This window comes from Oxyura jamaicensis, chromosome 3, assembly GCF_011077185.1.
Source record: "Oxyura jamaicensis isolate SHBP4307 breed ruddy duck chromosome 3, BPBGC_Ojam_1.0, whole genome shotgun sequence".
NCBI lineage: Eukaryota > Metazoa > Chordata > Aves > Anseriformes > Anatidae > Oxyura > Oxyura jamaicensis.
Window position 1 is genome coordinate 21,870,264 of NC_048895.1, and position 27,465 is coordinate 21,897,728.

General features: G+C 40.0%; 1 protein-coding gene across 2 annotated transcripts in view; it reads left to right on the forward strand.

Annotated features, from left to right (window-relative positions):
- The window catches only part of KCTD3 (potassium channel tetramerization domain containing 3), a 27,469-nt gene extending 573 nt beyond the window's left edge, over positions 1-26,896 (forward strand). The window contains exons 2-19 of one of the 2 annotated variants that reach the window (XM_035320950.1): positions 1-167; positions 3,366-3,419; positions 4,862-4,907; positions 6,369-6,442; positions 6,923-6,981; positions 7,168-7,248; positions 7,927-8,067; positions 9,137-9,227; positions 11,625-11,815; positions 16,226-16,341; positions 18,718-18,805; positions 18,942-19,058; positions 21,136-21,306; positions 22,466-22,621; positions 23,453-23,549; positions 24,965-25,149; positions 25,252-25,390; positions 25,729-26,896. In XM_035320950.1, the coding sequence (XP_035176841.1) occupies positions 100-167; positions 3,366-3,419; positions 4,862-4,907; positions 6,369-6,442; positions 6,923-6,981; positions 7,168-7,248; positions 7,927-8,067; positions 9,137-9,227; positions 11,625-11,815; positions 16,226-16,341; positions 18,718-18,805; positions 18,942-19,058; positions 21,136-21,306; positions 22,466-22,621; positions 23,453-23,549; positions 24,965-25,149; positions 25,252-25,390; positions 25,729-26,311 (2,457 nt within the window). In that variant the 5' untranslated portion in view covers positions 1-99 and the 3' untranslated portion in view covers positions 26,312-26,896. The remainder of the gene's footprint in view (positions 168-3,365; positions 3,420-4,861; positions 4,908-6,368; positions 6,443-6,922; positions 6,982-7,167; positions 7,249-7,926; positions 8,068-9,136; positions 9,228-11,624; positions 11,816-16,225; positions 16,342-18,717; positions 18,806-18,941; positions 19,059-21,135; positions 21,307-22,465; positions 22,622-23,452; positions 23,550-24,964; positions 25,150-25,251; positions 25,391-25,728) is intronic. The other variant, XM_035320951.1, reaches the window with a different exon arrangement.
- The last annotated feature ends 569 nt before the right edge of the window (positions 26,897-27,465 follow it).

Sequence of the window (27,465 nt, forward strand, 5' to 3'; positions counted from 1 at the left end):
TGGGGCCCGCTGGCCGCCGCCCCGCTGGCCGCCGCCGCGCCTCGCCGCCGTTCCCCTCCGGCCCGTGGTGGCGGCGGGCGGCGGGCGGAGCAGGGAAAGATGGCGGGGAACGGCGGCGGCGGCGGCGGCTTCGGGGAGATCGTCCAGCTCAACGTGGGCGGCACCAGGTGAGGCGGGCAGAAGGGAGCGGCCCTGCTGGCGGCCCCCGCCCCGGGGTCGTGTGGACCCCCTCAGGAGGTCCTGGGGCTTCGGGTAGTCCTCCTGGGGCGCCGAGGTGTTAAAAAAGGTATTTTTTTTTTTTTTAAAAAAAAAAAAGCTCCAGCCGGAATAAAGATTTGCGTCGTAAAACGCTGGGGCCGCCGACGGTGGCGTGTAGGTGGTGCGGTGTGTGGCGGGGTGGGATCGCGGGGCAGGAGCAGCGTGACGAAAAGTGCGGATATTCTCCTCAAAATGCCTGACATCGTGTGCGTTACAGCATGGTGGAAAACAAGCATTTTGAGTCTGCATGCCGTGTAAAAGCAGCCATGAGTAGCAGGAATTACTACCATTTTAAGAATGTCCTCGCAGAAGACAGACCTGGTGTTATAGCACAGGAGACAGGCTCGGTGTTATCGCTCAATAGCCTTCCTTAAAGGAGGGTGCTGCCAAAGCTGACGCAGAGTGCCTTTGCTGTAATAAGACATTGGGAACAGCCCCGAGAAGCTGTTTGCAACTTGGGCACCGTTGTGGGTGAGTTTTGCCCTCAGGATAACTTTGTTGGTTCGGACCAGATTTCACGTTACACTGAGAAAGGCTCTTCAGTGAGCTCTGGCCCTGAAATGACAGGCCAGTTCGGCCTTTAGATCTCTATTAGGAGCGGCATCACAGAGATGCTTCAGTCTGGTGTTTTAAAATTGTTCTTATTAAATGCCTCTGTAGAGAACAGACAATTACAGGGCGTGAATCAGAAAACATGAATACATGTCTTCAGAGGGCTTGCCTACATAAATACGAAGAATACGTCAAGCTAACAAATGCGTATATATTTCATTTCTATTTGAAGGGTTCTGGATTCTATTCTAGGAGTGGGAAATGCATGTGCAGTTGTTTACCTTTTAATAGGTAGGCAGTAGGGCATAGTACCAGTCCGTGTAAGAGGTCTTGGTCTTCTGCAAGCTCAACTTCCCTCATAGTGATTATCTTCTTGGAAGGATGTATCTGAGCCAGGCTTTTCAGCTTCTGAAGGCAGGTGACCCAAAGCTAACAGCAGAGTTGATCTGGGCAGCACATGGAAGAGCATGGAATAGAGCACACGTTTTTTTCCTATTCACTAGCTTCTGTAGCCTGTATTAGAAACCTGAAAATCTTAGTTCTGTTTGGAAAGCTGTCTGATAGCAGTAATCCTGTGGATCTGGTATGGAGACCCAGCTGGCCACGTTTCCTCTGTTTGACACGAGGTTCCCACTGCTTCCAAGGACAGCCAGAGCCTCTCTGCTGCGTGCTGTTGCTCCAGCAGTTGCTGGTCTCAGGTTCTGTGGGTTGCTTAGCCAAGAGCGCAAGCCTCTTCCAAGTTAACAGTCACAGAAATTACCGTAACAAATTCTATTGATCCTTTACCTCCTTAACATATAGATAATTTTACAAGTGCGATAGACTATGAAAGCAGTTGTTTTATATCTGACACTTGAGCGAGTCTGTTTCCAGTTGTCTATATTATTCTTTGAGATAACAGTAGGTTACCATATGCTTTAGATTATTTAAGGATATTCTGCTAGTTTTGCCTGATTCCCCTTCATACGGAGTCTGCCCACTGTATAATAGGTGCGTGGAGCTGCAGATGTAATTATGCCTGTCAGTGTTGCTCACCGTGCTTCTTTCTGCATCCTGGAGAGGAGTACTCCAGCTTGTTTACATAGATTAATGTATCAACGTTAAAAGTTCTAAAGTATATGTCAGTATGAGGTATCGCTTACTAAACTGGTACCGCAGTGCTAGGGCATGGACAGAAAATCCTCCTGCTGTCTAAAAATACAGATTGTGCAAAGCAATGAAATTGCAAGGAAATTAACAAGGAGTCAGTTGCTGGCTCTCTTTTTCACCCATCCTCCTTCCCTTTACTCTTGAAGTAAAGAAGGGCAGTGGTCTGTGTTACTGATGGAAAAAGCTGTGCCCCAGCAAATCCACAAGTGAGAAATTACACTGCCGCCACTTCACATTTAAATAGCAAACTATTCTCTTTTTTTTTTTTTTTCCTTTGTAGAAAAGACTGTGTACGTTTATGCTCAGAATGCTGATGCTGTGGATTTTCTGTTAAGAACAGATTTGTCATTGTTGTGCTTGCAGGGAGCAGCTACACAATCCACATTTTATGCAGAACGGGTGGTAGTTTCATATGGCATTTATGCTTCTGACTCTCTTTAAGAGTACAAAGTAATGCTTTTTGTTCACTTTTATTTTTCCTCTCCACAGCTGGAAAATACAGGCAGTGAAAACTGTATAAACTATGATTAAGTATTTGTATTCTAAAAATAGTTGTAAAAATACTTGCAAAATTCCTGTACTGTATGGAAAATTGACATGGAACTTTACCTTTGCATTTCCTTTTTTAATTCCTGTTAATTAAGTGGTCACCAAAGGTTTCTTAGTGTTCATTTTGAACTCATTTTCTAAGCTGCCAGTCCAGTTGTCTTCCTTCATGTTAGAAATGGGATTAGTATAAAGGAGTTATTAGTTATAATGGAAAATACTGTCTGGCATTATAAATGATAATTCATGCTATTGCATAATATTATGATTCAGAGTAAATATTTTTCTCACTTTTAACTATTAATGTGGTATTGTGGGCCCCTAAAAAGAGCCCAAAGAGCAAAACTGCAGCCAATTAAAATTACTGTAAAATACTAACTTGATTGAAGGTACTATAAAATACTAACTCAAAACATGTTGTAGTCTTTTGCAATTTATAGTGTAGCACCCTTTGACTCCTACATAAGGGTGGCATGGTGTTAATGACAAATGTAGTAGACTGTTGATAAAATTATGTTTTAATGGCTGTGTTTGCGTGTGTGTGTGTGTGTGCATTTTATTTGTGATTTTGTTTACTTTTTTTAAAGCATTGATGTTGACAAAAGTGTAAGAACCAGAGAAAGGATCTTTGGGACAGCATGTTACAAACACACAAAAATGACACTCGGGATACTCCTCATCACACTTAAAGGTGATTTGTGCAAAGCAGCTGCAACCTCTTTGACTTTGTGAAGACATAGCAATCACACACATCTCTGACCCGTTTAATAACAGCTTTGTAGGACGTGTCACAGAATTTGACAAAGGAGGCTGCTTCCTGTTTTCTGGCTGATTCTTAACTTGTAATTTTGGTCTCCTAGGTTCAGCACTTCAAGACAAACACTGATGTGGATTCCAGACTCCTTTTTTTCCAGGTATTTATAATATTTCATCTCATAACACAGTGAAAAGTTGATAAGTGTTTTCAAAAATAATATATATTCTTTTGTTCTAATTTATGCCAGGAATAAGCTGTTATACTGCTTTTTCTCCATCTCAAGCAATGGGATGGGTTCATCTGAAATAAGGTGGTTTCCAACAGTCTTCTGCTGTCTTGGATTGTGCTCTGGTTGCTTATGTGTGCTGAAAAGTTGTCACTTTTTAGATGTAATATCCTGGAAATAAGGGAGCAAATCTGCAGGAAAGGGAGATGCCACTGACCGTTGCTATTTTGCCACTTACGATCTTATTGACCATATACGGTGGCACTATATTTAATGTTTTATGAATTATCCCTGTATCTGGAGTTAATTAAAAGTTTTAAGGTGTTTAACCCGTGTTACAGGATCTGTGGGGTCACTGAGTATCTTTCTGCTTTTATCTCACTACTGTCACTACTTCTATAGACTGTGCAGTTTGTACTGTAGTAATTTGGTGTTGTAGTTGCCATACCTCTACCATCCCAGTTAATCCCAAACTCATAAAAGAAAACCTGAAGTGTGGCTATTTTGCTTCCTGGCTCTTGATTTTTGTACTCTAGACTTCTCTCCCAGTGAAAACCAGGCAACTGGCATGGACAGGCAGCATTATCTGCTGCTGTTATACTGAAATGTTCAGATAAATGGAAAGCCAGGGAGTTACCACCTTCTCTGAGGTGTAGAAGGAAGAGCACAATAAAGAAGTCCTCAGAAGTTTCTTGGTTTCTCAAAACTAAGTGTACTGTCTAGGGAGGTTGTTCTGAAAGTCATCCAGTACTGAAAAATATCTATGAGGTCATTGTCATCCACAGTCAGATGAGATTTGGAAATAAAACTCTTGTTGTTAGTGAGTCTGCCTCACATCTGTAAAATGAAGCTCTGGTGGTGTTTTCTACTGATCTGGAGCAAGAGGACTTTGATCTGATGGGAGAGAAGCTTTGAAGTAAAATAGTGTTAAAAACGCAACTCTCCCATTCCTGCCCACTAAGTCCCTGCAGAATGGATTGTTTATTCTTCCCTTTTATATTTTTATTTTTTTCCAGCAGCTTTTACTGACATTGTGTGACATACTGACAAACTGTGCAGCCCTCTGGGTGCCTCAGAAGAGTTTTCCATCCTTTCAGGCTAGGTTCTTCTGTTTGGGAATCTGAAAGGTCCGTATGCAGGTTTTAGCCTTTCCTTAGGTGTGCGTGCACAGCTCCTTTGCACAGGAGAAATGATCCGTTGTGTTCTCCCTTGCCTCCTGTTCAGCTTTCCTGCTTAACCTACGCAGTTTTCTTTGCTCAGCTACACTGTTAAAAAAAATCCAACGTAAAGCATACAAATAGAGCAGAGTGACATCGTGTATTCATGGCAGTACATTCCTAGGGGACATCTAACAAAGATTTCCTTTGTTCTAGTTTGCTGAGTGGAAGAATTTCAACACTGAAGGATGAAACTGGTGCTGTGAGTAATAAGCCTGATAAATCATTAATTTAATGTTATGCTTTTAGTTAGGTTCTTTCCTAAAACACTCTGGGTGCTAATGGGAGTTACGCTGGCCAAGTCAGTTATGTTAAAAGCATGGAAAGCAAATGGTCAAACGGGAAAAACATTCACATTCCTAGGCTTGTAAAACCTTGCTTTGTCTTTTCACAGTATTTTCCTGTCATTTTTGTATTACATAACCCCTAATAGTGGTGTTGCAGAAACCTACATTTAAAGTGCTGACAGAACTACCTCTACTTCAGAGTCTGTGAGGAGTACTGTTCAATTGGACTTTTGTTTGTATTTGGCACTTACCATTTCAATAGAATGAAAACAGAGGACCGAAATCATTTGAAAATGTCACTGTGTTTTCCTTGCCTTTTGTTGCAAAGAGTGGAGATTCAATACAAAGTCTGCTGTCTCCTTTTTCTTTACTTTTTTTTCTTAATAATTTCAAAACCTATTTACCATACTGTTTGTTCTATTGTATGGGACAATGACTGTTCAGGAGTCATTCTAAGTCATAATCTGGTTTTATCTAGTGAAGATTTAAAATATCAAAAAAAAATTGTTGTTGTTGTTTGTTTGTTTGTTTGTTTGTTTCTCCTGCTGAAGAAGTGTATGTTTCTGGCTAGGTCAGGATAAAGGCCTTGTAGGTATAACTACTTGTATATCATGCTGCCAAAATCAGGTTGCTAAACTTTCACGAGAATTGGTGACATCTCTGAATTTCTTGGTTCTTCATTCCAAGATAAAAGAAACCGGAACAACGTGCATATTTTTGTGCTCGTTCTGCATTGTACAGACAATGCAGAGACAGCAATTGTGTTTTCTTAACTGAAAAACTGCCAGTTGCTGTATTGGAGAGGGATGGGTGACTTCCATTAGATAGGTATTGCATGTGTAGTTGAGCAATCTTGACATGGAAAAGTAGTTTTGTTTGGCAAATATATATAGCAAAATGGCCATTGCAGTCTGTGTATGTGATACTCTTAAATGGGAAACTATAATTACAGTGATGTTGTTGAGTGATAAGGCACACAAGTACTTTGCTAAGAGCGTAGAGGTAGCTGTAATGATAATAGTCTTAAGTTTAGGGTGATTAAAAAAAAAAAAAAAACTTGAGATTTTATTACATTTACTGAATTTTGAACACATGATAGAAAGTCTGAGTACCCATTGACCTTTGTGGAGTCTCTAGAGCTTAAGTGTGTTGTTCTTATTTTTTGAAGTACAGCAGTGTTTGTATACATGCCTTTAAGAATGTTGAACTAGTGCATGGTAGAAGAATGAGAACAAATGTGCCTGAAAACTCTGGGTTGTGTTTATCTGCTGACTGCATCATCTTCAACTCCTCTTTCCCATGCTTAGCACAAGTTAGCATGTTAGTTGATGGTTGCTCCGAAATAATGCTAAAAGTACGGCAATTTTTCCTTGCAGATATTTATTGATAGAGATCCAACAGCTTTTGCACCCATTTTAAATTTTCTTCGCACAAAGGAGTTAGACTTACGGTAAGAACTAATTATTCTAAGTAAAAATCAGTTGGACCAGTCGCATTAGAAAGTGCTTTTCAAATGGGAATTGTTCAGTTTTACTCAGTTGGGTGTCTAACATATGATTCAACTGCCTTGTAACTCTGGGCCCATGTCTAGAGTATGTGTGTGTGTGGGTACATATAGATGTGTGTGTGTGTATATATATATTATATATATATATGACTTGTTGGAGGCAGAAATGGTAGCATGACATTTTGATAGTAAATTCTTGTAGCTTAAGACACTTCTGAGAATACACTTAGCTATTACCTCAGTATCTTTATTTTAATTAAAAAATATTAATGTTAAGATAATTTTAAAATCTCAAAAGCATTAACATGTTAAATGTGTTTGGCGGTGATTCTATAAACTGTCAGGTAGCTTTATATTTACATTGTCTAATACCTGGTTGGATGCAAATATTCAAGTCTTACATTGTCTCTTTTTTTTGTTTAGGGGTGTGAGTATTAATGTTCTCAGGCATGAAGCTGAATTCTATGGAATCACTCCTTTAGGTATTTTTTTTCTTTTTTGATATGAGGTCATCTCATATTTGTTACTACTGTAATGACCTAATTACAAATCCTAGGCACTTGTGACCGTGTAAATTTTCAGATTTCCTGATACAAAAGGTTATTTGAAAGAATGTCTTATTTTCTAGGAAGTGAAAGCTATGGTCATAGAGTTTTTTTTCCCCTCAGTGAGAAGACTGCTTCTGTGTGAGGAATTGGAACGCTCATCTTGTGGCAGTGTCCTGTTTCATGGCTACCTGCCTCCTCCAGGTATTTTTGTGTTCATTTCCTGATGTTGCTTGCAGCTGCTTACTGCTTCAGTTTGTAGGAGCAATTGTCTGTCAAACTGTCGGGAGAAGGCTTTCATATGGAAAGCTTGAGATGAATGGTTGGATTAAAGATAGTTCAAAAACAAGACATATCTGTGTGCTATATGAAATGGTGTATTTAGAGTACTGGTGAGAGGGTGGCATGGTAATAATAAACAAGCTGTGTGGGCCAGAGTAGAGGTTCTTCAAGCGTATTTTAGATATTATCAACATGTAGTGCTCTTTTCTTTCTGAAGATACAGTTACTTGACATACCCTCTGTCAGTAGATGACAAATCATCACATATAAGCCTCTCTTAACAATATGAGTATGTGTGAAGTTTTTACTTGTCTGTCGAGTTGAATGCTGTTCGTGTATTAAACCTGAAGACTGTGGGTTATTTAGGCAGTTATTGACAAGTTTTCTGAAGATAGTTCCTTAAGCTGGTTGTGAATATCCAAATAGAAAGCAGAAGCATTTTTTATTTCAGTACTGGGATATCCTCTAATCCTTAGAGATGATGAATTAGGCTTTGGATTAAAATGCACCAATATTACTTCTTTATTTTGGAAATGAATGAGTATCTGTTATATTGCTGAAGTTTATGGAGTAGGACAAAACATCTCTCTTCTTTTATAGGCATTCCCAATCGTAAAATAAATAATAATGCTGGGCTACCAGCTGATGTTAGAACTGGTCAAAACTGCTCTGAGAGTGAGATTCATGGAGGTGGTGTCCAACCTACGCTTGCCGGTACTGGAGAAGGTACAGTCAGGCTAGGTGAGGGATGTCAGTCTTAAAACCAAAAAAACCTGCAAAAATCGTTGTCATTGGGAAGTAAAAACTGAGTGACTATTTTTGATTTCAGTGGTGTTCTATCTTTGCCTGATCTTAAATTGCTGAATGTTTGCTTATATACTCCTCTCTAGACAGTATTTAAGGCTCAGTGTTGCACAATCAAGACACTACGCTGAGAAGAAAGGCAAACTAAAGTTCTTCATGCAGTATTAGTCTGGCCACTTAGACAAATGCCTTACACGGTACTGGAAGCCGTGAGAAAATACTGACAGGCCAGTGTCTCTTTGGTCATTGTTTAGGACCATGAATCTCCTTCCTGCTCTTGCACTTCTTTCTTGCTCATGGTGCCTTTTTTGCCTTGCAGGAGTCAAGAGCCTTTAGTGCAAAGGTAGTCGGTTGTTTGGCTATATAGAGTACTTTCTGTATAAAATATTTAAAAACTGTAAACAAGGTAGTATTGGCTTGTGTCATTTTCCAGGTTTTGGCTTTGTAAGCAAAACTGTGCTCTTAGAATTGCCATCTTTCTGCAATTTACAAATAATTTTTTATTTTTTTTACAATTTACAAAAAAAAATTTACACAATTTTAATTGTGTAAAATGCAGCAATATTAGGAAAATCCTGAGTATGCTAAAAGTTGAATGTACATGCAAGTAATATTAAAATAAGCCTTTTCCTGGGTTACTGCAGGTTTGGAAGAGGGCAGTAGAGTTTCTTACTTGGCAACGATCCTCAATTTATTTTTTATTTTTTTTACCATTTTTCCAGGGAAAAAAACAGTTTCAGAAATACAAGCATGTACTTGCCTCTTTCTACTTAGAAACACTTTCCATTGTAGTGACTGAGCTGAAATGTTCTTCTTGGTAGAACGAAAAAGATTTTGGGGGGTATTGCTAACTAGAATCTGAGTGAAATATTTATTTCAAAACTTTATTATCAAAGTTTCTGTTAAATATCCTAGCAGGGGAGTCCTGCCCTTTTCTGGATGTCTCTGCTCATCTTTTTTCCAATACCCATTGTTTGACTGACTTAAGTTTGCTTGTTGGTTTTAGGATTTCCTGTGGACCCACGGAAAGTTTTAATAGTAGCTGGCCATCACAACTGGATAGTAGCTGCCTATGCTCATTTTGCTGTTTGCTACAGGTATGAATGAAATTGCTTTGACAGACTTCAGAAAACTAACAAACACGATAAACTTTCTGCTTTGCTAAACCATAGCAAATTGGTTTACTCTGAAATGACAGTAGATCACGTGCACCCAGTGTATTTTTATAAATACAAGATACCATTCCTGCTCATGTAAATAAACTGCTTGACAGGAACTCAGATTTTACTGCTTGGATGTGAGTTCCTGATGCCCTTGCAAAATAAATTCATCAATGGAATCCAATTGTAACTGGCAAATGGTACCTGTTTTAAGGCAAGATTTTAAATGAAAGATTCATTTTAAAAGTTCTTCATACTGCTTGGGTTTGAAGACAGTCTGTGAAGTGTGGGAAGTTAGACCATCAAAGAGCTTGAAACAGTTAATAGATTTTCTTTGCTACGAGTGATGTGTTTTGTCTTAAACTCCAGTCTTTTTGGCATAAGTAGAACTGTTACTTGCTACTTCACACAGATGGCTGCAAAGTGTCTTTAAATGTACTGTAAACCAACTGGCTAGTTTTTAAGATCAGTTGAATATAAGTGACATCTTCATATTACAGAAGCTGTTTATAGTTCACATCTGGTAGTCTTAAAATGGTGGCCATCCTTCCAATGGAAGATACTGTTTTAAAAAGAACTGTTCTCAAAAACAACCTAACACTGCTGTCATAGTGTGATTCAGAAAGGGGAATACAAAGTGTAATGTGAAAAGCTTCTTTCTGGGTACTACCAAGCTGAAACCATAGTTTACTGCTTTTTTTACTATGTAGGATGGTAATTTACTTGCTTAAACTCCATGACTTAAATCACATGTAACTTGTCTCTTGTATTCACCACTGCAATTCATTTTTGTTTAATTTGTGTTTAAGTAGTGTAAGAGAAACCATGTTTAAGTTCTAGTTTTCAATTATTCTTAATATGGTCTGATTAGAGAAAGAGGCAATGATTTGCAATTGTCTTTGTGCTAAGTGTCCCCTCCTTACGATTTTTTTTTCTCTGTTTCCCTTGGATGCTGGCTCATTTAAGTGAACAATTCTGCCCCTTTCCTGCTGGTAATCTACTTAATCAGGCTTATTACTGTTAAACTTTAGTCATTAGTGATGCTTTTGAGGAAGCATGTCAGACATAAATGGTTGCGGAAAGAGGGCACAGGTCAGTATGCCAGTTTAAAATGCTGTTTTTTCCTTAGTGACTCAAGGTAGTAGTCTTGTCTTGATTGTCTCGTTTCCTTTCTGGAACTTGAAGGAACTCTAGCAATACCATGGTGGAATTTTTCTAACTCCTTTCTGCTCCTGCACATCTTTCGGTAACAGTTTTTGTCCCTCTCTGCTGTATCTCAGTATGTCAGTTTCTTTTTGCTTATGGGTGAATTTGCCCAGGCTTTTTTAAGTATCTATTGTGTGAGCAGACAGCATACACTTTAAGTTACTTACCTCTACCCTCAAATTTAAATTCAGCTTGCTTATAATACTATACTGCAGTCAAATTATGTGATTTTCAGGGTTATTTCAGTTTAAGGGCAACAACTGAATCTTAGCCAGAGTCCCTTCTCAAAGTAGTAGTTCGTAGTAGACAGTGAAATTCTTGCAGTAAGAAATATATTCATATATTTAATTTTGTGACTTTCTTTTAGGCTCCTTGTTAACAGATACTATTTAAATACTTAAGATATTTATTTATTTTAAGGATGCACTGTGTTTTGCTGTAGCTTTTCAATAAAATAAATAAAATAAAATAAAATACAACACTATTTTTCCCTTTAAGTACTCTAGAAGTCTTTAAAATTTGGTAATAAGCTGGTGAGAATGTCTTGGTTGCGTGCAAAGGCTTATGGATATTGCAGCCCTGCTCTTAAGTTGCTGCGTTACAATTTATTCTGCATGCTACATGGGTAGAATATAGCAATCCATGGTACTTCAGCTCCAGGCAGGATGCAATGCTGAAGTGAAATAATGGCAAAAAGTATGAGAGATGTTTCTGCTTTCTGTGTTAACGTTTATGTAATTTGAGTGCTGAGAGTGTGCATTCTAGCTCAGTTTAAAAATACCTAGATAACTGCATAAAATTCAATCAGGTAAGCTATGCTTTTCTGGCATCATGTTAGTCTTTAAGATTATACAGGAAAATGATTTTCTAAAAATAAAGTGTATAGCCTATTTGGTATAAACAGAAGTGGTGTGACTAGGTAGTACAACTTCATGCCAGAACGATTGAGTATCTTGTATAATATCTATTCATTTGCCTCTGGAAATTAATAGATTTTTTCTAAGGTCTTATGCTCAACAACATCCTCTAGCATTTGGCTAGGCCATCCACATTGGGTCAAGTTTAGACCAAAGTGTCTTTATCAGAATTTTTAACCTCTGCTCACTGTTCCCTTCTTCACTCTTCCAGAATCAAAGAGTCGTCTGGGTGGCAGCAGGTGTTCACGAGTCCCTATCTGGACTGGACAATTGAGCGAGTGGCTCTCAATGCGAAGGTGGTTGGAGGACCTCATGGAGACAAGGATAAGATGGTTGCAGTCGCCTCAGAGAGTAGCATTATCTTGTGGAGCATTCAAGATGGTGGTAGCGGCAGTGAAATTGGTAATTATAAGTGCTTGCTTTGTTTGGTTTTGTGTTTTTCTTGTGCTTAACCAGAAAGGAGTTTGAACCTATTGTGAGATATGTATGATCAGTAATGTTATGTTACTTTGTGAAAATGCTTACTAAAGAAGCTGTAATACAGCAACCTATTAGAGCATATTAAATTTCTTCTCTGTCATGCTGGGGGAATCCTTTCTAAAAATCGGAAAGATGAATAAAAACTAGTCCGTTTGCTGAACAGATACTAATACTTACACTTCAGTTCAGTTTGAGTTTTCATGTGAAGACACAAATCAGAGTGAAACTTTTTATAGAACTTGCATTTAAATCTAGGCCATAGCACAAGGTTAAAACTATTGAGATGGGAATCTAGATACTGAGATGTTCTGCTTTTTCCTTGCCTTATCAAAGCCATATTTTTACATGGATATGATGAAAAGATCTCATTTTTCTGTCAAATGTAGTTTATAAATGGAATTTGGAAGAAGATGATTTGTTCTTTTTGTAGCTTTGGTGTCTAGGTAGGGAAAAAGCACACTGTACTGACCTAAGCATGTAGGAATTTCTGCTTGTACTTCTTGGCACTGAAGGACACAGAGCTAGGGAAGCTTGAAAACAGCAAGAAGAGATTTTCAGAAGTAAATGTTCATCGGTACTGATCTGATGGCTTGTCTGACCCATTTGTTTTTCAAATACAGGGCAAGTTGGAGAGGCATTGAGGTGAATGGTATTAGGAACTTCCTTCAGCCTAATCTCCGGTGTTTGAATCACCACTATTATACCAGTAATGTCTGTTTCCTCTGGCAGTGGGTATTGCTAACCAAGTATGATGGCAATCTTTTTATATGAGCAGTTCTCTGAAACTGAATGCAGAATTAAATTGTATTTAGATACATCTTTATCGTTGAAGTCATGAGAATTAATGTCATTGTTGAAGTGAAAATGACCAAATTTATATTTTGATACATGTGCCTTTACTTTAAAGGAATAACTTACTTTAGAGATGCTCAGTCAATTTCTAGCTCTATTAATGTCTGTTGCTGCTTCTTATGTTTAATTTCAAGCACTAAGTCAGATGTGAAGACAGGGAAAGGCAAAGGTCTTGCATGAAATAAATGAGCAGTAGGCAGCTGCATTGCTTGTGACTCAGAGTTCTTGCCTGTGATCACAATCAGCAAAATAGAAAAGGAGGTTCCATTGTATTTAATAAATAAATCTGAAAAGCATGGCTAAGTTGAATATGTACACTCTCTGTTAAACAGAGCTGATATTATACTTGAAGCCTCTTCTTCTGTTATGCACCCCTTCACCAAATCTTATACTAGTAGGCAGGGAAGAGTTAGCATGACATCTGTACTACTGAAATAGGTATTGCTTTAAGCACTACGCTATTACATTCCTTCTGCATTTTCTGGTGTGACTTAGCTGCCTGTGTTCCCTTGGGATTTGAAATAAAATACCTGAGGCAACATCTCAGATTTTTGGATATCAAATTCAAAGGCAAAAAAAAAGTTAAAGTACGCCAACATCACAAGGTTCTGATAACTCGAACTGCAACTGAAGGTGGCAAAAAAATGAAGGAAGCTCTTTGCTAAGCAGGCTGTGTTGCATTGAAGTGACTATGAAACAAAGGAAATCCCATTTGGTCTCTCTTTGGCAGGGGAGAGGGGGAGAGAAAGTGCCTACAGGATTAAATCTTCTGACTAACATTGATCAGAATGTACTGTTTGTCTTCTGGCTAATAGGTCATGCTACTTGGTCTAAAAGAACTAAAATATAGTTGGGTTTAATAGTAAGACTTTGAATATAGCTGTCCTGTTTCCTTATAGTGGCAAGTGTTTGCAATCCTGCTTTACATTAGAGATACAATATATTGCTATCATCTCATGAAAGAAACTGCTTGTTCCAAACAGTCTTTGGAGCCCGGTGACACGGTCCGCAGAAAATTGCGCGGGCTGGCATCTTTGTGATAAAGCTCTCCCAGAGCGCACTCTTTCCTTTCAATATTACTTACATAAGACACAGCTGCTGGATTGCTGCTGTAAGCAGTATTTTGCTGAGAGGGACCCTTAAGACAAGAGCCTGTCATTACATATAGCATTGTCTCCCCTGTGGATGGGTCTCAAGATTGTTGAGCCTAAGCAGGACTGACACTTCAAATTCCTCCAGACCATTCAAGCTGTCTTCCTTGATTTCCTTGAACCTCATCCTTCTCTGGAGTAATCAATTCTAGTTGTTTCTGTGGATTTTTTTATTATTGCCTTTTTCACGTGCCTTGTATGGCTGAATCTTGTCTGTATTGAATGATTGTACTGTGCCCTGGAAAACAGTTTAGCATCCTAATTAGAACGTAAGTATATATTGAGCTTCTAGAGGGACGGCTGCTTTGTGGTTGGGAGTGGCACACTGTTCATTTGAGTTCGTCTGAAATAATGTTGGGAAGATTTACAGCTGTTGGGTACCCTTGTTTTAAAAGATGTGTCTGCTGCTGCACCAGATAAAGTGCATTAGTGGGCAGTAACACAAATATGTACAGGGAACAGAATGGAATAGGAAAGTTTGGAGCGTGCAAGTGTATACTTGGTAGTGTAATGTAACACCAGTAGGAATGACTTTGGTATGTAGCAGGCAATAAAGCTTAGTTTAGAATTACTTAAAGAGTGGCTTTCAGAGCCAATTTGCCAGACTTTGTAGCTGGCAAACTGGGAAATTATCTCAGATGTTTTCTCAGAATTATCTCAGAAGCTTTCTGTAACTTTTAAATACATGGTACAATAAATTCTACAAAATATTGTTTGCTATGCAAGTTTGAAGTTCAATTAAAAATATTGATCCTGGATTTGTGAAGAGACTAAGAAGCTCTAAAGAGAGGACAGATTTGGGGGGGGTGGAAGTTATGTATGGACTTCAGTAAACAGACACATTCCAGTTGTAGTTTGTGCAGTGAGAACAGGGATCCCTGTTCTGGGGTCCCGCCTACAAGTTGTGTCACTCATAGGACCTTACTGTTATAGGCGTCTAGATTCTCAGCAAGCTGCAGTTACTTTGACCTTGTTTTTATATTTGTCAGGGTCATAATATTTTAGAATCTTGTAAACATACTGACTTAGCTGAACTTCATGGTAAAATGGTTACACACACACAGAGTTCTCTTGGGCAAGATCACAGTGCAGGAGGTAAGCTAATGTTTGGTCTCTTCACTCCCTGCACCCGCTTAAATAAGTCTCAGCTTTACTTGCAGTTCTAGTCTTCAAACAGTGAAGACCTCTGGTGAAAGATAGACTGGAGTGGTTGATGTTGTTTTCATGATATTTAGGAGCCTTTCTGAAACATAGAAAAGCTGGGATGTTAAGGTCTGCTCTAACCATAGTCATCAATGCCTGTCATAATTTGTAGTGCTTTGATTTTTATTAAGTGAAATGTTTTTGATGACACATTTTCTCTATTTGGAAGGATGGTGGTTTCTGGTAAGTTAGTCTGTCTTCCAGATTTTGAAGATTTTTTCACAATATGATGATTGTGAAATCATACAGCGTCTATAGCTTCAATTTTGAGTAGCCTGTACTCTCTACTCATGAACTGTAACCAAACTTAAATATCTTGAGGTAACAAGAAAGAAAGAAAGAAAGAGGCTTTTGGAGGTTTCTTATTTTTCCATGTTCAAGTATTTCTGCTAAAAAAGAAATCGGAATATATTCAAATAGGGTTATATATATGTATATAGCCTTGTAGCCATATTTATGAAATGTTTTAAGACCACAGACCATCTCTATTTGACTTTAAAAAAAAATAATAATAATTAAAAAGAGCAGTAGGAACTTTGAGTAATTCAAAAGGTAGTCGAAAAGTAGTATGGCATAAATCTGCTAGCAAAAGCTGTGGAATTGCTGCTGCTTAAATGACACGTCATAGTCGTGGCTGGATAATAAAACAAACAAAAACAACCCTATTTTCTTACTGTAATAGGATATATATGTGTATATGTATGTATATATATCTATAAACATATATATATATTTTCCCCCATATAGGATGGGAATTCCCCCTTAGGATGTATAAGGCCATTTGACAACTTGGATTACTGGTGGCTGAAGAAAAATGAAGAATGCATAAATGACATGCATCCACTTCCCTGCCTCCTTTCTCCTTCCCAGCGTATTGCTTGCATCAGCAAAGATGGCATCATGCTGCCATATAATTTAATGGAACCCAGTTTGCTGGTTGAATGATACCTTACCTGGCATACCGAGAGCCCAGTTTTGGTAGTTCTTTGCTTGCCGCTATAATAAGTGACATGATAATACTGGAGAGATTCCACTGTTGCGATTTTTTTTCCTCTTTATTTTACATGTGCTTCATAGACTCTTCAGTGTTTTTTTTCTTTTTCTTTTTTTTTTCTCCTTTTTGTAGGAGTGTTCAGTCTTGGAGTCCCTGTAGATGCTCTCTTCTTCATTGGCAACCAGTTGGTGGCTACAAGTCATACAGGCAAAGTGGGAGTGTGGAATGCTGTGACTCAGCACTGGCAGGTGTGTTTAATTCAATTTTCTGTATCAGTTTTAATAATCAAGTATGTCTTACTAGAAAAAAAAAAGACTAAAAGCAAGCGTGAAATGCTTTGAACATGGCTTTGTTTGGTGGTACTACCAAACATGCTTCTTAGGTTTTCAAGTAAAAGGACCAGGTATGTAAGTGTCATCTCTGTGTATATTTGAACTTCCTTTTCAAGGATTAACTTTGTAAAAATTCACTGGAATCATTACAGAAAACAGAAAATTTGTGGGGAATATGTAGAGGTAATTCTGAAAAAGGAAACTTGTTATAACACGTCTGATACCTGGACATCTCAAGTTGTTTTACAATGGGAAACTCTTCTTGATGTCAGTTGTGCATGTGTATGTTTCTTGCAGCACCAACTCTATTCTCTCTGTCAGAACGCATGGCAAATAGAGAGATCCTTGGAGTCTGTGCGAGTCTGAGAAAACATTTGAGCATTTGTGTGATTAACAAAGCTTGTAAGGTAGCCAGTTGTGCATCTTCGTGGTACAAAACTAGATGAAATAAAAATCCAAAAATGGCCTTCCAGTTGCCTCAAGAGATAGAACTGACCTGAGGCTGACTCCCATGTCTGCTGCAGCATTTGTGACTTAAGTTCTTAGTCAACCCTTAAGCGACAGTATTGCTAACTAACAACAGATAATAAGCACAGGATTGCACTGCTTCTGCAGCAGAGGCAGCCAAACATATTGTTTTGTTTTATTTAAGACAACCCAACATTTATAAAGGCCTACCAATGCTTTGCAAAATCTTCTGTCTCAACAATGCAATGCTATGTGACAAGCTGGCATTTGACAATATTTGCTGAAGGAACAAGACATAAGGAGTAAGAACTGATGTCCAATATACCTTTCTTTTGTTTCCAGAGAGGGACACGGAAAGCTTTCTCATTGCAATAATAGTTCTGCAGTTTGGTGGACTATTCCTTTGGTAGTGAAAGCTCTCTTACTGAAGAGTAGAGAACCTTTAGGAGGGGCTTGTACCCCAAAATGTCACTGTTCTCTAAATTATTTTTCCTAGAGGATGAGAATAGTTCCCTTTAAATAAAAAATAATAATAATAATAATAAAATGTTTCAGGGTACTTCCCATGCTCTTCTGTTAGTGTTAGGAAGATGGCAGTTTTTTTCATCTCCCTGTAGAATACATTGTTCTTGAAGAACTGTAAAGACTTAAGTGGCAGGTGTACCTCTGATCTTTAAATTCCTCAAGAGAATATGTGGTATTTGCTTATCCATTTTCTGTGACTTGCTCTGGACTTGGAATGTGATCGTACTGGCTGTAGGAGAGATGTTTAGAACAGTGCACCAATGCCCCATGCAGACCAAGACCTTTGTTTCCTTTCAGACTTGTTTTCCTGGTGCCTTTCTCCCTCCTTTCCAGAATAGCCCTTTCTAAGTTTTACTTTAAGGAGTCTTCGTTTTTGCCAAGCTATCCTCATGGTGTGGTTTTTGTATGTGATGTAGTTTACCCTGAGGATGCAAATCTGACCTCTGTCTGTAATTGGTTCTGACATCATCTTCCCAGCTTGGAGATCTGAGCAGACTAGCTGAGTTGGTTTTCCTGGTACTTATTCCTCTGGCAATGTTTTAGTGGCACGTAACAAGGAGAAGAGGTTTTGGAGTGCTAGATACTAGAATATTCAGTGTTACAGAATAGGAGGTAGCAGATAAAGCAATAGAATATGACAAAACAACTCAGTCTGCAAAGCGAGGATTCTCACTGGCTGTGTTTTACCAATGATTGTTGTATATTGTCACTCTTTCCCTAATGAAAGGGGAGTAGTTCACATCTCAGCAGGTGCAATTTCTGAATCACCTCTGGTGTTCCTATCTCAGCTGCAGAAGAAAGGGCTCTCCTTGTTTTGTCCAGTGACCAAGTCAATTTATGCTTTTGGCAGCATTGTGGGTCCTTTTGCTCAGACCTCTCCTTGCAGTTTTTAATGTATTCTGTAAGGCAATTAGTAAAGTGGTGCATCTGTTGATGGGTTCCCTCCACCTTCATTAGTTTTGTGAACTTTTTGCAGCTGGGAAAGCTTCCTTATAGACCTTTGATCCAGAGAACCAGGAAGCACATTGCACCTTGATCTATGGATTCTTAGATTTTTTTTTTCCTTTCTGCTCTTGTACTGCTTCTTTAAGTTAGCCTGGAAAAAGTGAAATGTTATAGGGTAAGACGTTTTTTTTTTTCTCCTCGTTATAGAGATCTCTGCCTGTAGCAGATATGCAGAGGGGCAAGAACTGGGGAAACCTTTGAGGTTTCTCTAGAAGAAATCTTTGAGACCCAGCAACCTCCAGAAAAATGAGGAAGCAGCAATTTGACTTTTTTTTTTCCTTTTTTTTGTACTAGGTTCAGGATGTTGTTCCTATCACGAGCTATGATACTGCTGGGTCTTTTCTGCTGCTGGGCTGTAACAATGGCTCTATCTATTATATAGGTAAGAAAGGGGGCAGGGTGGAGTAAAAAGGAAGTGATACTGAGCAGCTTTGTTCTTAAACTCCTTAGTCTGTCTGGTCTAAGTCACATCGGAACAGCTTTGTCTTTTCAGAGTAATAAATGTCTCTTCCCCACAGACATGCAGAAGTTCCCATTGCGGATGAAGGACAATGATCTTCTAGTGACAGAATTGTACCATGATCCCTCCAATGATGCTATAACAGCGCTCAGTGTCTACCTCACACCTAAAACAAGTTAGTATTGCATTGTGTTGATGACCCTCAAGCATCACTGTTTCTTCACTGAGAATTGTTTGAGATGTGTTTTTTTTTTTTTTTTTTTTCCCAATTGGACGTTTTCTATTGCTGCACAGTAGGCTGAAAGCAGACAAAGTAGCACTTGCACATAAACATTGAGTTTTTTTTTTTTTCTTCCCTGAATCATTGAAATGAATGATGAGCACTGGGTGTGACTGTTTCCCTTTATATCTGTACATATTTATAAATAGGTAAGTGATCGTCCCCTTGTGTGTAGCACTGGTAAGACTGCTCAATGTTATGTTCAATTTTGGGCCCCTCACTACAAGAAGGATTTTTACTGAGTTGCTCGTGTGTGCAGAGGAGAGCAATGAAGCTGGTGAAGGAACTAGAAAACAAGACACATGAGCATCTGAAGGAACTGGGGTTGTTTAGTATGGAGGAGAGGAACCTGAGGGGACACCTCATGGTTCTCTACAATGATGTGAAAGGAGGCTGCAGTGAGGAGGGTGTCGGTCTCTTCTCAGGTGACGGGTGATAGGACATGAGGAAATAGTCTCAAGTTGTGCCAAGGGAAGTTTAGACTGGATATCAAGAAGAACTTCTTCATGGAGAGAACAGCCAAGCACTGGAATATGCTACCCAGGAAAGTGGTGAGACCCCATCCTGGGAGGTATTCAGAAAACTTGTGTAAATGGCACTAAAGGACGTGGTTTAGTGATAGGACTTGGTAGGTCAGGTTGATGGTTGGACTTGATGATCTTTATGGTCATTTCCAATGTAGATAATACTATGAAGTAGGTACAAATGCAATCAAGTACACATGTGGAAGTATAAAATATTACAATATGCATTAATACATAATATGTATAATATACATTATTAATGTATAATGTAATAATACATAGAATCATAGAATATTCCAAGTTGGAAGGGACCCATAAGGATCATCAAGTCCAACTCCTCGCACCGCACAGGTCTACCCAAAAGTTTAGACCATGTGACTTAAGTGCACAGTCCAATCTCTTCTTAAATTCAGACAGGCTTGGTGCAGTGACTACTTCCCTGGGGAGCTTGTTCCAGTGCGCAACCACCCTCTCAGTGAAGAACCTCCTCCTGATATCTAGTCTAAACTTCCCCTGCCTCAGCTTCACCCCGTTCCTGCGGGTCCTATCACTGGTGTTTATGGATAGTAGGTCACCCGCCTCTCCACTCCCACTCACGAGGAAGCTGTTGACTGTGATGAGGTCTCCCCTCAGCCTCCTCTTCTCCAGGCTGAACAGACCCAGTGACATAATGCATTGTATATTAATGCTAATACATAACGTGCCTTTGCTGGTTTTAAGCCTTTTATATGAGTTACTCACTTAGATTATTGTGGTGGTTTTACCTTGCTGGGAAGCTGATCATCACCACAATTGCTCTCACTCCCCTCTTCAGAAGAAGAGAACCTTAGCATTACATCTAACCTTCTCATAACCAATATACTAAAAATGGGCAGCTGACTGATGTTCAGTTATTGTGTCTATGCACTCTTCTGTAATCACAGTGCAGCTTTTAAATGAAGGGGAACAAAGTGGTGGGGGAATAAAACATCTTGAAGGAACTGTTTACTTGCATATTTGTATCGATACCATAGTGACCTTCTTAGCCATAGTCCTCCCTGTTCTTGCCTTGCTTTCCTCTCATTTGCCTCTCACTAAGGCAGAAGTAAACAGTGCGTGGCACATATTGAACGTGTCACTGTAAGAAGTGCCAAAATATTCTCTTGGAATGTAGAACAAGATCTTCAAATGACTTTATCCATCTTTTATTTCACCTCCAGGAGGGGTGAGAGAATGAGGGTGGGCCGTTGTTAAAATAGTATTGAATAGTGTAGTATGGATTTGAATAAACTTTTTTAAAGTGAGAAAACATCCTCTCTGATCATGAAAAAAACATGAGTTAAGAGTGTTAAAAATATATATCTTATTGTGAAAGCTTGGAAATACTATTTTCTACAACCTTATTACATGACTCCAGTAAGACAAGCTTTTATTCCTGAAATGAACAATTGTGTTCTTGCTTGCTCTAGGTGTAAGTGGCAACTGGATTGAGATTGCGTATGGCACCAGCTCTGGAGCAGTGCGGGTGATTGTACAGCACCCTGAAACAGTTGGGTCAGGGCCTCAGCTCTTCCAGACTTTCACAGTTCATCGAAGCCCTGTTACGAAGATCATGCTCTCAGAGAAACACCTGGTGTCAGGTAATCTTCCTCTGTGTACCAGTTTGCATTGGTGGCTCTCCCCGTTCCTGACCACTTCAGTGTTCACATGCATAACTTTTTAATTAGCTTTGTTTCCACATTTGATAGAAGTGAACTGAACAGAGTTTTTATGGGCTAAATTTGCTTGGATCCTCTTTCTTAGACATTCCTCTAAGCCCTTAGCTGTTAAGAGGCCTGGGCTTTATTTGACCAGATACTGGAACAACTAAGTCTTTGCATCTTATTCCAAGGTTAAAATTTGTGGAAATAAAAGGGTTTGTAAACAAATATATCCCTGTCAAGTCTTACTGTTGTGGGCAGGTCCTTTAGGATTTGTCTTGCTTTAATAGCATTTCGGGAGCTTTCTGGGCTGCAGCAAAATGTGCACCACCCTCTCTTAGGCCCTAGAGAAAACCTTCCCATGACTTCAAAGGGTTGTGTGTGTCTCCTTCCAGCTGTCTCTCAGTCTTTGTTGTGCTGTCCTATGTTATGCTCAGGAAAGCATCTGTTGGTTCCAGAGAAGAGGTAATCTCTCCTCCTTGTGGAAGATTTTTTCACCCAGAGTCTGGCAACCAAGGCAGGGGACAGATTTACTTTCTGCTGCCCCTCATTTTATTTTTGAAGTAACAGAAAACACGCTATGCAATTATATTGTAAACAAACAGCCCAGGAGCCATCTGTTCTGCTGCAACTTGGAACTGATTACATGCTAAACCCTTGGTACCAGGAAAGGGCACGTGTATGTAGAAAACTGAGTAACTGACAAATGAGACAGAAGAGCATTTTTCTGTGTAGAGGGAGGGTTCTGCTGCCAGGCTGCTCTCCTGACATGTCTTGTTCTAGCACCTGCACGCACAGTTTTGAAGGGTGCTACTGGTGCTGACTCAGTCAGGCCTTAATGTGTGTTGAACATGTTTCACCTGCCTCAGGTTTTTCTTTAATTTCTGAGGGAAGAGACAAAACTAACTAATAGAAAACAGGACATCTGCAGCAATTTGTAGATTGTTAGATAAGCGTCTGGTGTTGCTAGATAACATGACGTGACTAAGCAGAATTTAGTCATTAATCTTGAAAAACTGTCATACAGAAAACTTCCATGTTAATCTTCTTCAGTGTGTCATCCCTTGTAAATGTTATTGTACATCTTTTTCCTTTCTAGTTTGTGCAGATAACAACCATGTACGGACGTGGACTGTGACTCGGTTTCGAGGCATGATTTCAACTCAGCCAGGCTCAACGCCTCTTGCATCATTCAAAATCTTATCCCTGGAGGAAGCAGAGAGTCATGGCAGTTACTGTTCTGGAAACGACATTGGTAGGATGTCTCACCAGCTTGATGTACTGAGGCTGTACGTTAACAGGTCTCATGAAGGTTTAACAGACCCTATAACATGCGAGTCAGCTCATGGATGTAAGCTTTTATATACTGCTCTTCTCTTGAAAAGATGGCAGGAAATACCATTTAGGCTGTACAGAGTGAGTACGCTTACGGGGCTTACTTTGAAGGTGAGGAGAAAGGAAGAAAAACTTCTGATTACAAATGCTATACTTTTTCCTTGAACTGATGTAGCATTTCACTTTTGTTTTAATTAGAGAACAACAGAAAGCATGGAAGGCTGTATTTAAAACAGATAACTGTAGCAAGGTTTGGGTTAACTGCAAGTTCCAGCTCACTGCTTATTTGGTTTTAAATGATGCACATGTGGAAAAATTCCAAAATGAATTTAAAGTTGTGACAAAGTTTACTGAAGCCCTGAAACTGTAGAGTATCTTGTGATCCCACGCTGGGATCACAAGAAATCCGATTAGGACTTTAGACATCTAGGAGGTGAAAAGTAAGGAAGTACTTACAGAGGCCTAACGTCTGGTTTTGTAGTGACATGGTAATTCCTGCAGGAACATCTGGGAAACTCAGAATGAATATCTTTTAAAGCAAATTAATAAAAAACACTCTGCAGATTTGTATCTGCAGAGTCTACTAACTATTGGATGGTTTTTTCTAACTTCTGGTCACCATTGGTTCCCTGGGCCTGATGCTTTAAAATGCCAGTAATCATACTAATACTAACTGGGTCTTCGGGACTGTGTGGGGAAGAGGATGAGGGATGTGAAACGCTGAAAAAATTATTTTTCTTTTTTTCTCTAGGACCCTTTGGTGAACGTGATGACCAACAGGTGTTTATTCAAAAAGTTGTTCCCATCACCAATAAGCTCTTTGTAAGGCTGTCTTCAACTGGGAAAAGGTAACTCCAGGGTTTTAAGTGGGAAAGAAGCAGGGCTCCTCGAGTGGCTGGGTCTCCCATCCCGTGGGGACAGTTGCATTCAGCAAGCTTCTAATATGTTTGACAGCTCTGGCTGAGCTCTGTTTTGTGTGTTAGTGACAGAACTGTACTTAATGATCTGCTATAACCTAGAAACCAAATGGCATTTTGAAAAACGTGTTTTCAGAGACGCACATTGTTATGGCTTCCCTGCTGAGCTCACAAAGTAAACATTTGTGTGCCTATACTGAATCTGTACCTCTCCCGTGGTACCAAGCTAATGTTAAATTTCAAAAGCTAATGATGCAGTTGCAGGTGGCAGGGTTGTGCCTGGCAAAGGTATGCAGGGAAGCAGTCTCTCTCTTCATTTGTGCCTGTCTTTGAAGGTATGAGAACATTGAAAAAGAGAGGCTGTCTTTTAGGTCAGGTGTACAGTTTACTTAGGCTTGATTCCATCATACTCTGTTACATTGCTACAGAAGTAAAGTTACCAAATACAGCTACTTTTCTTCCTGTTAGGCTAGAAAAATGGCAGGGGATCAGAAAAGATGATGAGTCTGAACTCAATGTTTCTTACATCTTTTGCCTAGTAATTCTGAATGTGAGAAAACATTGATGTTTTAACATGATTGGCAACTGAATTGAGAACAAGAGCCTTGTAGGTTGCTGGTGTGCTTGTTTGCTTCTGCTGGTTTTGCATGTAGTGGAGTTTTTATTAAATGACTTATTTCGGCATTTCTTCTGTAAAAAGCTTAATACAGGGGGACTGTAAAAAGAGATTACCCAGAATACATGAAGCTTTGGCATGGAGTCTGGCTTAATAGCTTAGTTTTGGGAGTCCCTTTCCTGTCGCTCTCCACATGAGCTTTTAAAATAAGGGGAGAAAAAGCTATGGAAATCTGGTGTGTCAAGTCATATTGCAGTTGTCAGGAGACAAAAGTTATTTGTGTTGATAACCTTGGATTTATCACCCTTTGGATTTTTTTCTCATGTTTTATGTGGTTAAATATGCGGTTTCTGCAGGTGAGTATCCTAGAGTGTCTAGCATAGGAAGGGGCTACTTGCCCTCATTCTTGAGTGCTCTCCCATTTTGGAGCCTTGGGTTTCTGATAACTGTGGACTGAAAAAGTACATTGAACATGGGGGGGTTCCTCTAATAAAAATAAATAAGCAGTAACGCTGCAAATGGGGGGTGGAAGGGATGGGGCAGGGAGAAGGCATCATCTGCAGATGAGCAGCATGTCAGTCATGCAGGGGAAGAACTCTTGTCTGGAAGAAAGGTCTTTTACTGATGGCATTTTTATTGCCTTCTCTGAAAATCAAAATAGTGCTGGCTTTGTTGGCCAAACTCTGCCAGGTGCAAGTGTTTTGACAATTTGGGATTTCTCTTTGTGTAGAATCTGTGAGATCCAGGCAGTCGATTGCACTACCATCTCGTCATTTACTGTACGAGAATGCGAAGGATCCAGCAGAATGGGCTCTCGGCCGCGCCGCTACCTCTTCACTGGGCATGCAAACGGCAGCATCCAGATGTGGGATCTGACCACGGCCATGGACATGGTTAATAAGAGTGAAGACAAAGGTAAGTTGTGTTATGCCAAGACTGTGGTATGGTTCTTCTGCTGTTTTAATTTGTGTGTCACTACTGTAAATGGATTCAGGCACTAAGAGCTGTCTCTTTCAGACGTTGGTGGCCCCACAGAGGAAGAGCTTCTGAAGTTGCTTGACCAGTGTGACTTGAGTACATCTCGCTGCGCCACTCCCAACATCAGTCCTGCCACATCAGTTGTTCAGCCAAACCGGCTGCGGGAATCTAATTCCAGGTAGGTCACAGGGTGGCCCCAGCTGCAGACATCAAAGGTTTACCCTTCAGGTAGGTGAAGACAGGTTTGGTGACCTGAGCGCTGTAGCTAATTACCCTGAATATATGCCAAAGGGTCCTAAATCACACTCATGCTTCTGGATATGTGTTGGTTTATGTTTGTGCAGATTGAAGTACTGTATGAGAATCTGAAGCAAGTGATCTGGAAGTTGTTGTGTGGGGGTTGAGATGAGTATATGGCTATTTTAGTAGGAGTGGGAGCAGGGTATGCAGAAGAACTGGCTGTTATTCTCAAGCTAACATCAGCACTTTTGCATTTTTCTTTTTTCCCTTTGTAAGCCTCCAATTACAACATCACGAAACAATCCATGAAACAGCTACATATGGTTCTGTGCGGCCATACAGAGAAAGCCCCCTATTGGCAAGAGCAAGGCGGACAGAGAGCTTTCACAGTTATCGGGACTTCCAGGCTTTTAACTTATCCAGCAAAAGCCCAGTTGAAAAGGCTGCCCCAGCAAATGGGAATTCAAGCCAGACAGAGGCGAAGAAAGCAACAGCTGAGGGCAGTGCAGCTGAGAGGAAGGCAGGCCTGGCAACAACACTTGAAGTGCGAGGTACTGGCCTGACGGATGCAGGTGGATGCTGCAGCACAGAGGTTAACAGGCTGCCAGAGAGTTCACTGGATGTCAAGAGAAGAGGACTGGAAGAGGAGAGTGAAGCCAAAGCAGAAAGCAAGAAGAAAACAGGGTTTGAAGGAGCTGGTTTCCTGGGGAGGAAGAAAGTGCCTCTCCTGGCCTCTGCACCAGTCCTTGTTGAAGGTGGACCTGAATTACCTGGTGCAGCGTCTCCATCACCTACAAAGACAGCTGCTTCGCCACGTCACCGGAAGAATGATTCATCTTGCCAGGACTATGGCTTGTGAAAATGAGACTGGTGGCAAAGATGAGGTGCAGGTGCACTCTGCCTGGTAGCAGACATAATACTCACTGCATGTTGTGGGCTTCTTCTTGAACGGGATTTCGTTTTGATACGTTTTTGAATGAAAATTGTAAGGAAGCAGGTTGTGAGAAAGTACCTGGCTGCTGCCAAACATTTGAAGAGTCGACACATCAGTGTGCGGCTTTATGTAATGCTCCAAAATGTAGTGCGGTACTTGGTCCAAAATATTGTTGTGCATTGCGTAAACATGGTCAGGCATGTGCTATGTTGTGATTACTTGGGGGGGTGGGAGGGGATGGGGTACGAGGGTGCTAGGGAGTACTTGGTTGCTTGGTGGAAGATGCCTTTCAGACACAGCGTGCATTGCTCTGCAGAGCTGCTGCTGTCTTGGCTGGATTCTGCCTGATTCACAGGGCTGCTGCCTCTGTGGTCTTGTTTTATGAATGGGATTTTTGCTCTGTATGCTGCTGTCTGAAATCTGAAATGTTTTGTCCAGGTAAAGGAGGAAGCTATTTAAAATAGCATATTATATTGCCTCTTAGTCCTAATAAATTGCCAGAAAAATGTTGCTTGTGCTTTCTGAGAATTTATGGCATCAGATGATGGGTTTTTCTGATTGTGACTGAGAGCATGCAGAAAAATATGCTTGGCAAAATGCACAGAACTACCAGTCTCTTGAGGGCTTCCTTGCCTCTTTCTCTGGAAAGAAGACAGAGATGAATATGGGAGTAGGTCTACTGTCATGGTGCAATAATTCTCAATTACAAGTGCTTTGACATGATATTTCCTACCTGTGCTGTGCTGATGGCTTGATGTTTGCTCCTGGTTCACTGTGGGTGTTGAACAAATTACATTGCCTGTAGATTAGCAATACATAAGCAAAAGGGAAGGCTGTGACAGCGACTGTTTAACAGGACGTGGGTTAGGAGATTTTCTACAAGGGGGCAGGGAAGAGGAAGTGAGAGAGGAGGCAAAAGGTAGAGCAAATCCATAAGAACTCCTTCATTTGCTGTTTATTTACTAATGCATGAACACAGTTTTATGGTGCAGCACTGTCAGGTCAAATAAAGCCATGTCTGTCCTTCCACGAAGGCCCCTTTCAGCCACATACAGCTTTTCCGGACAGGTAAAAGATTT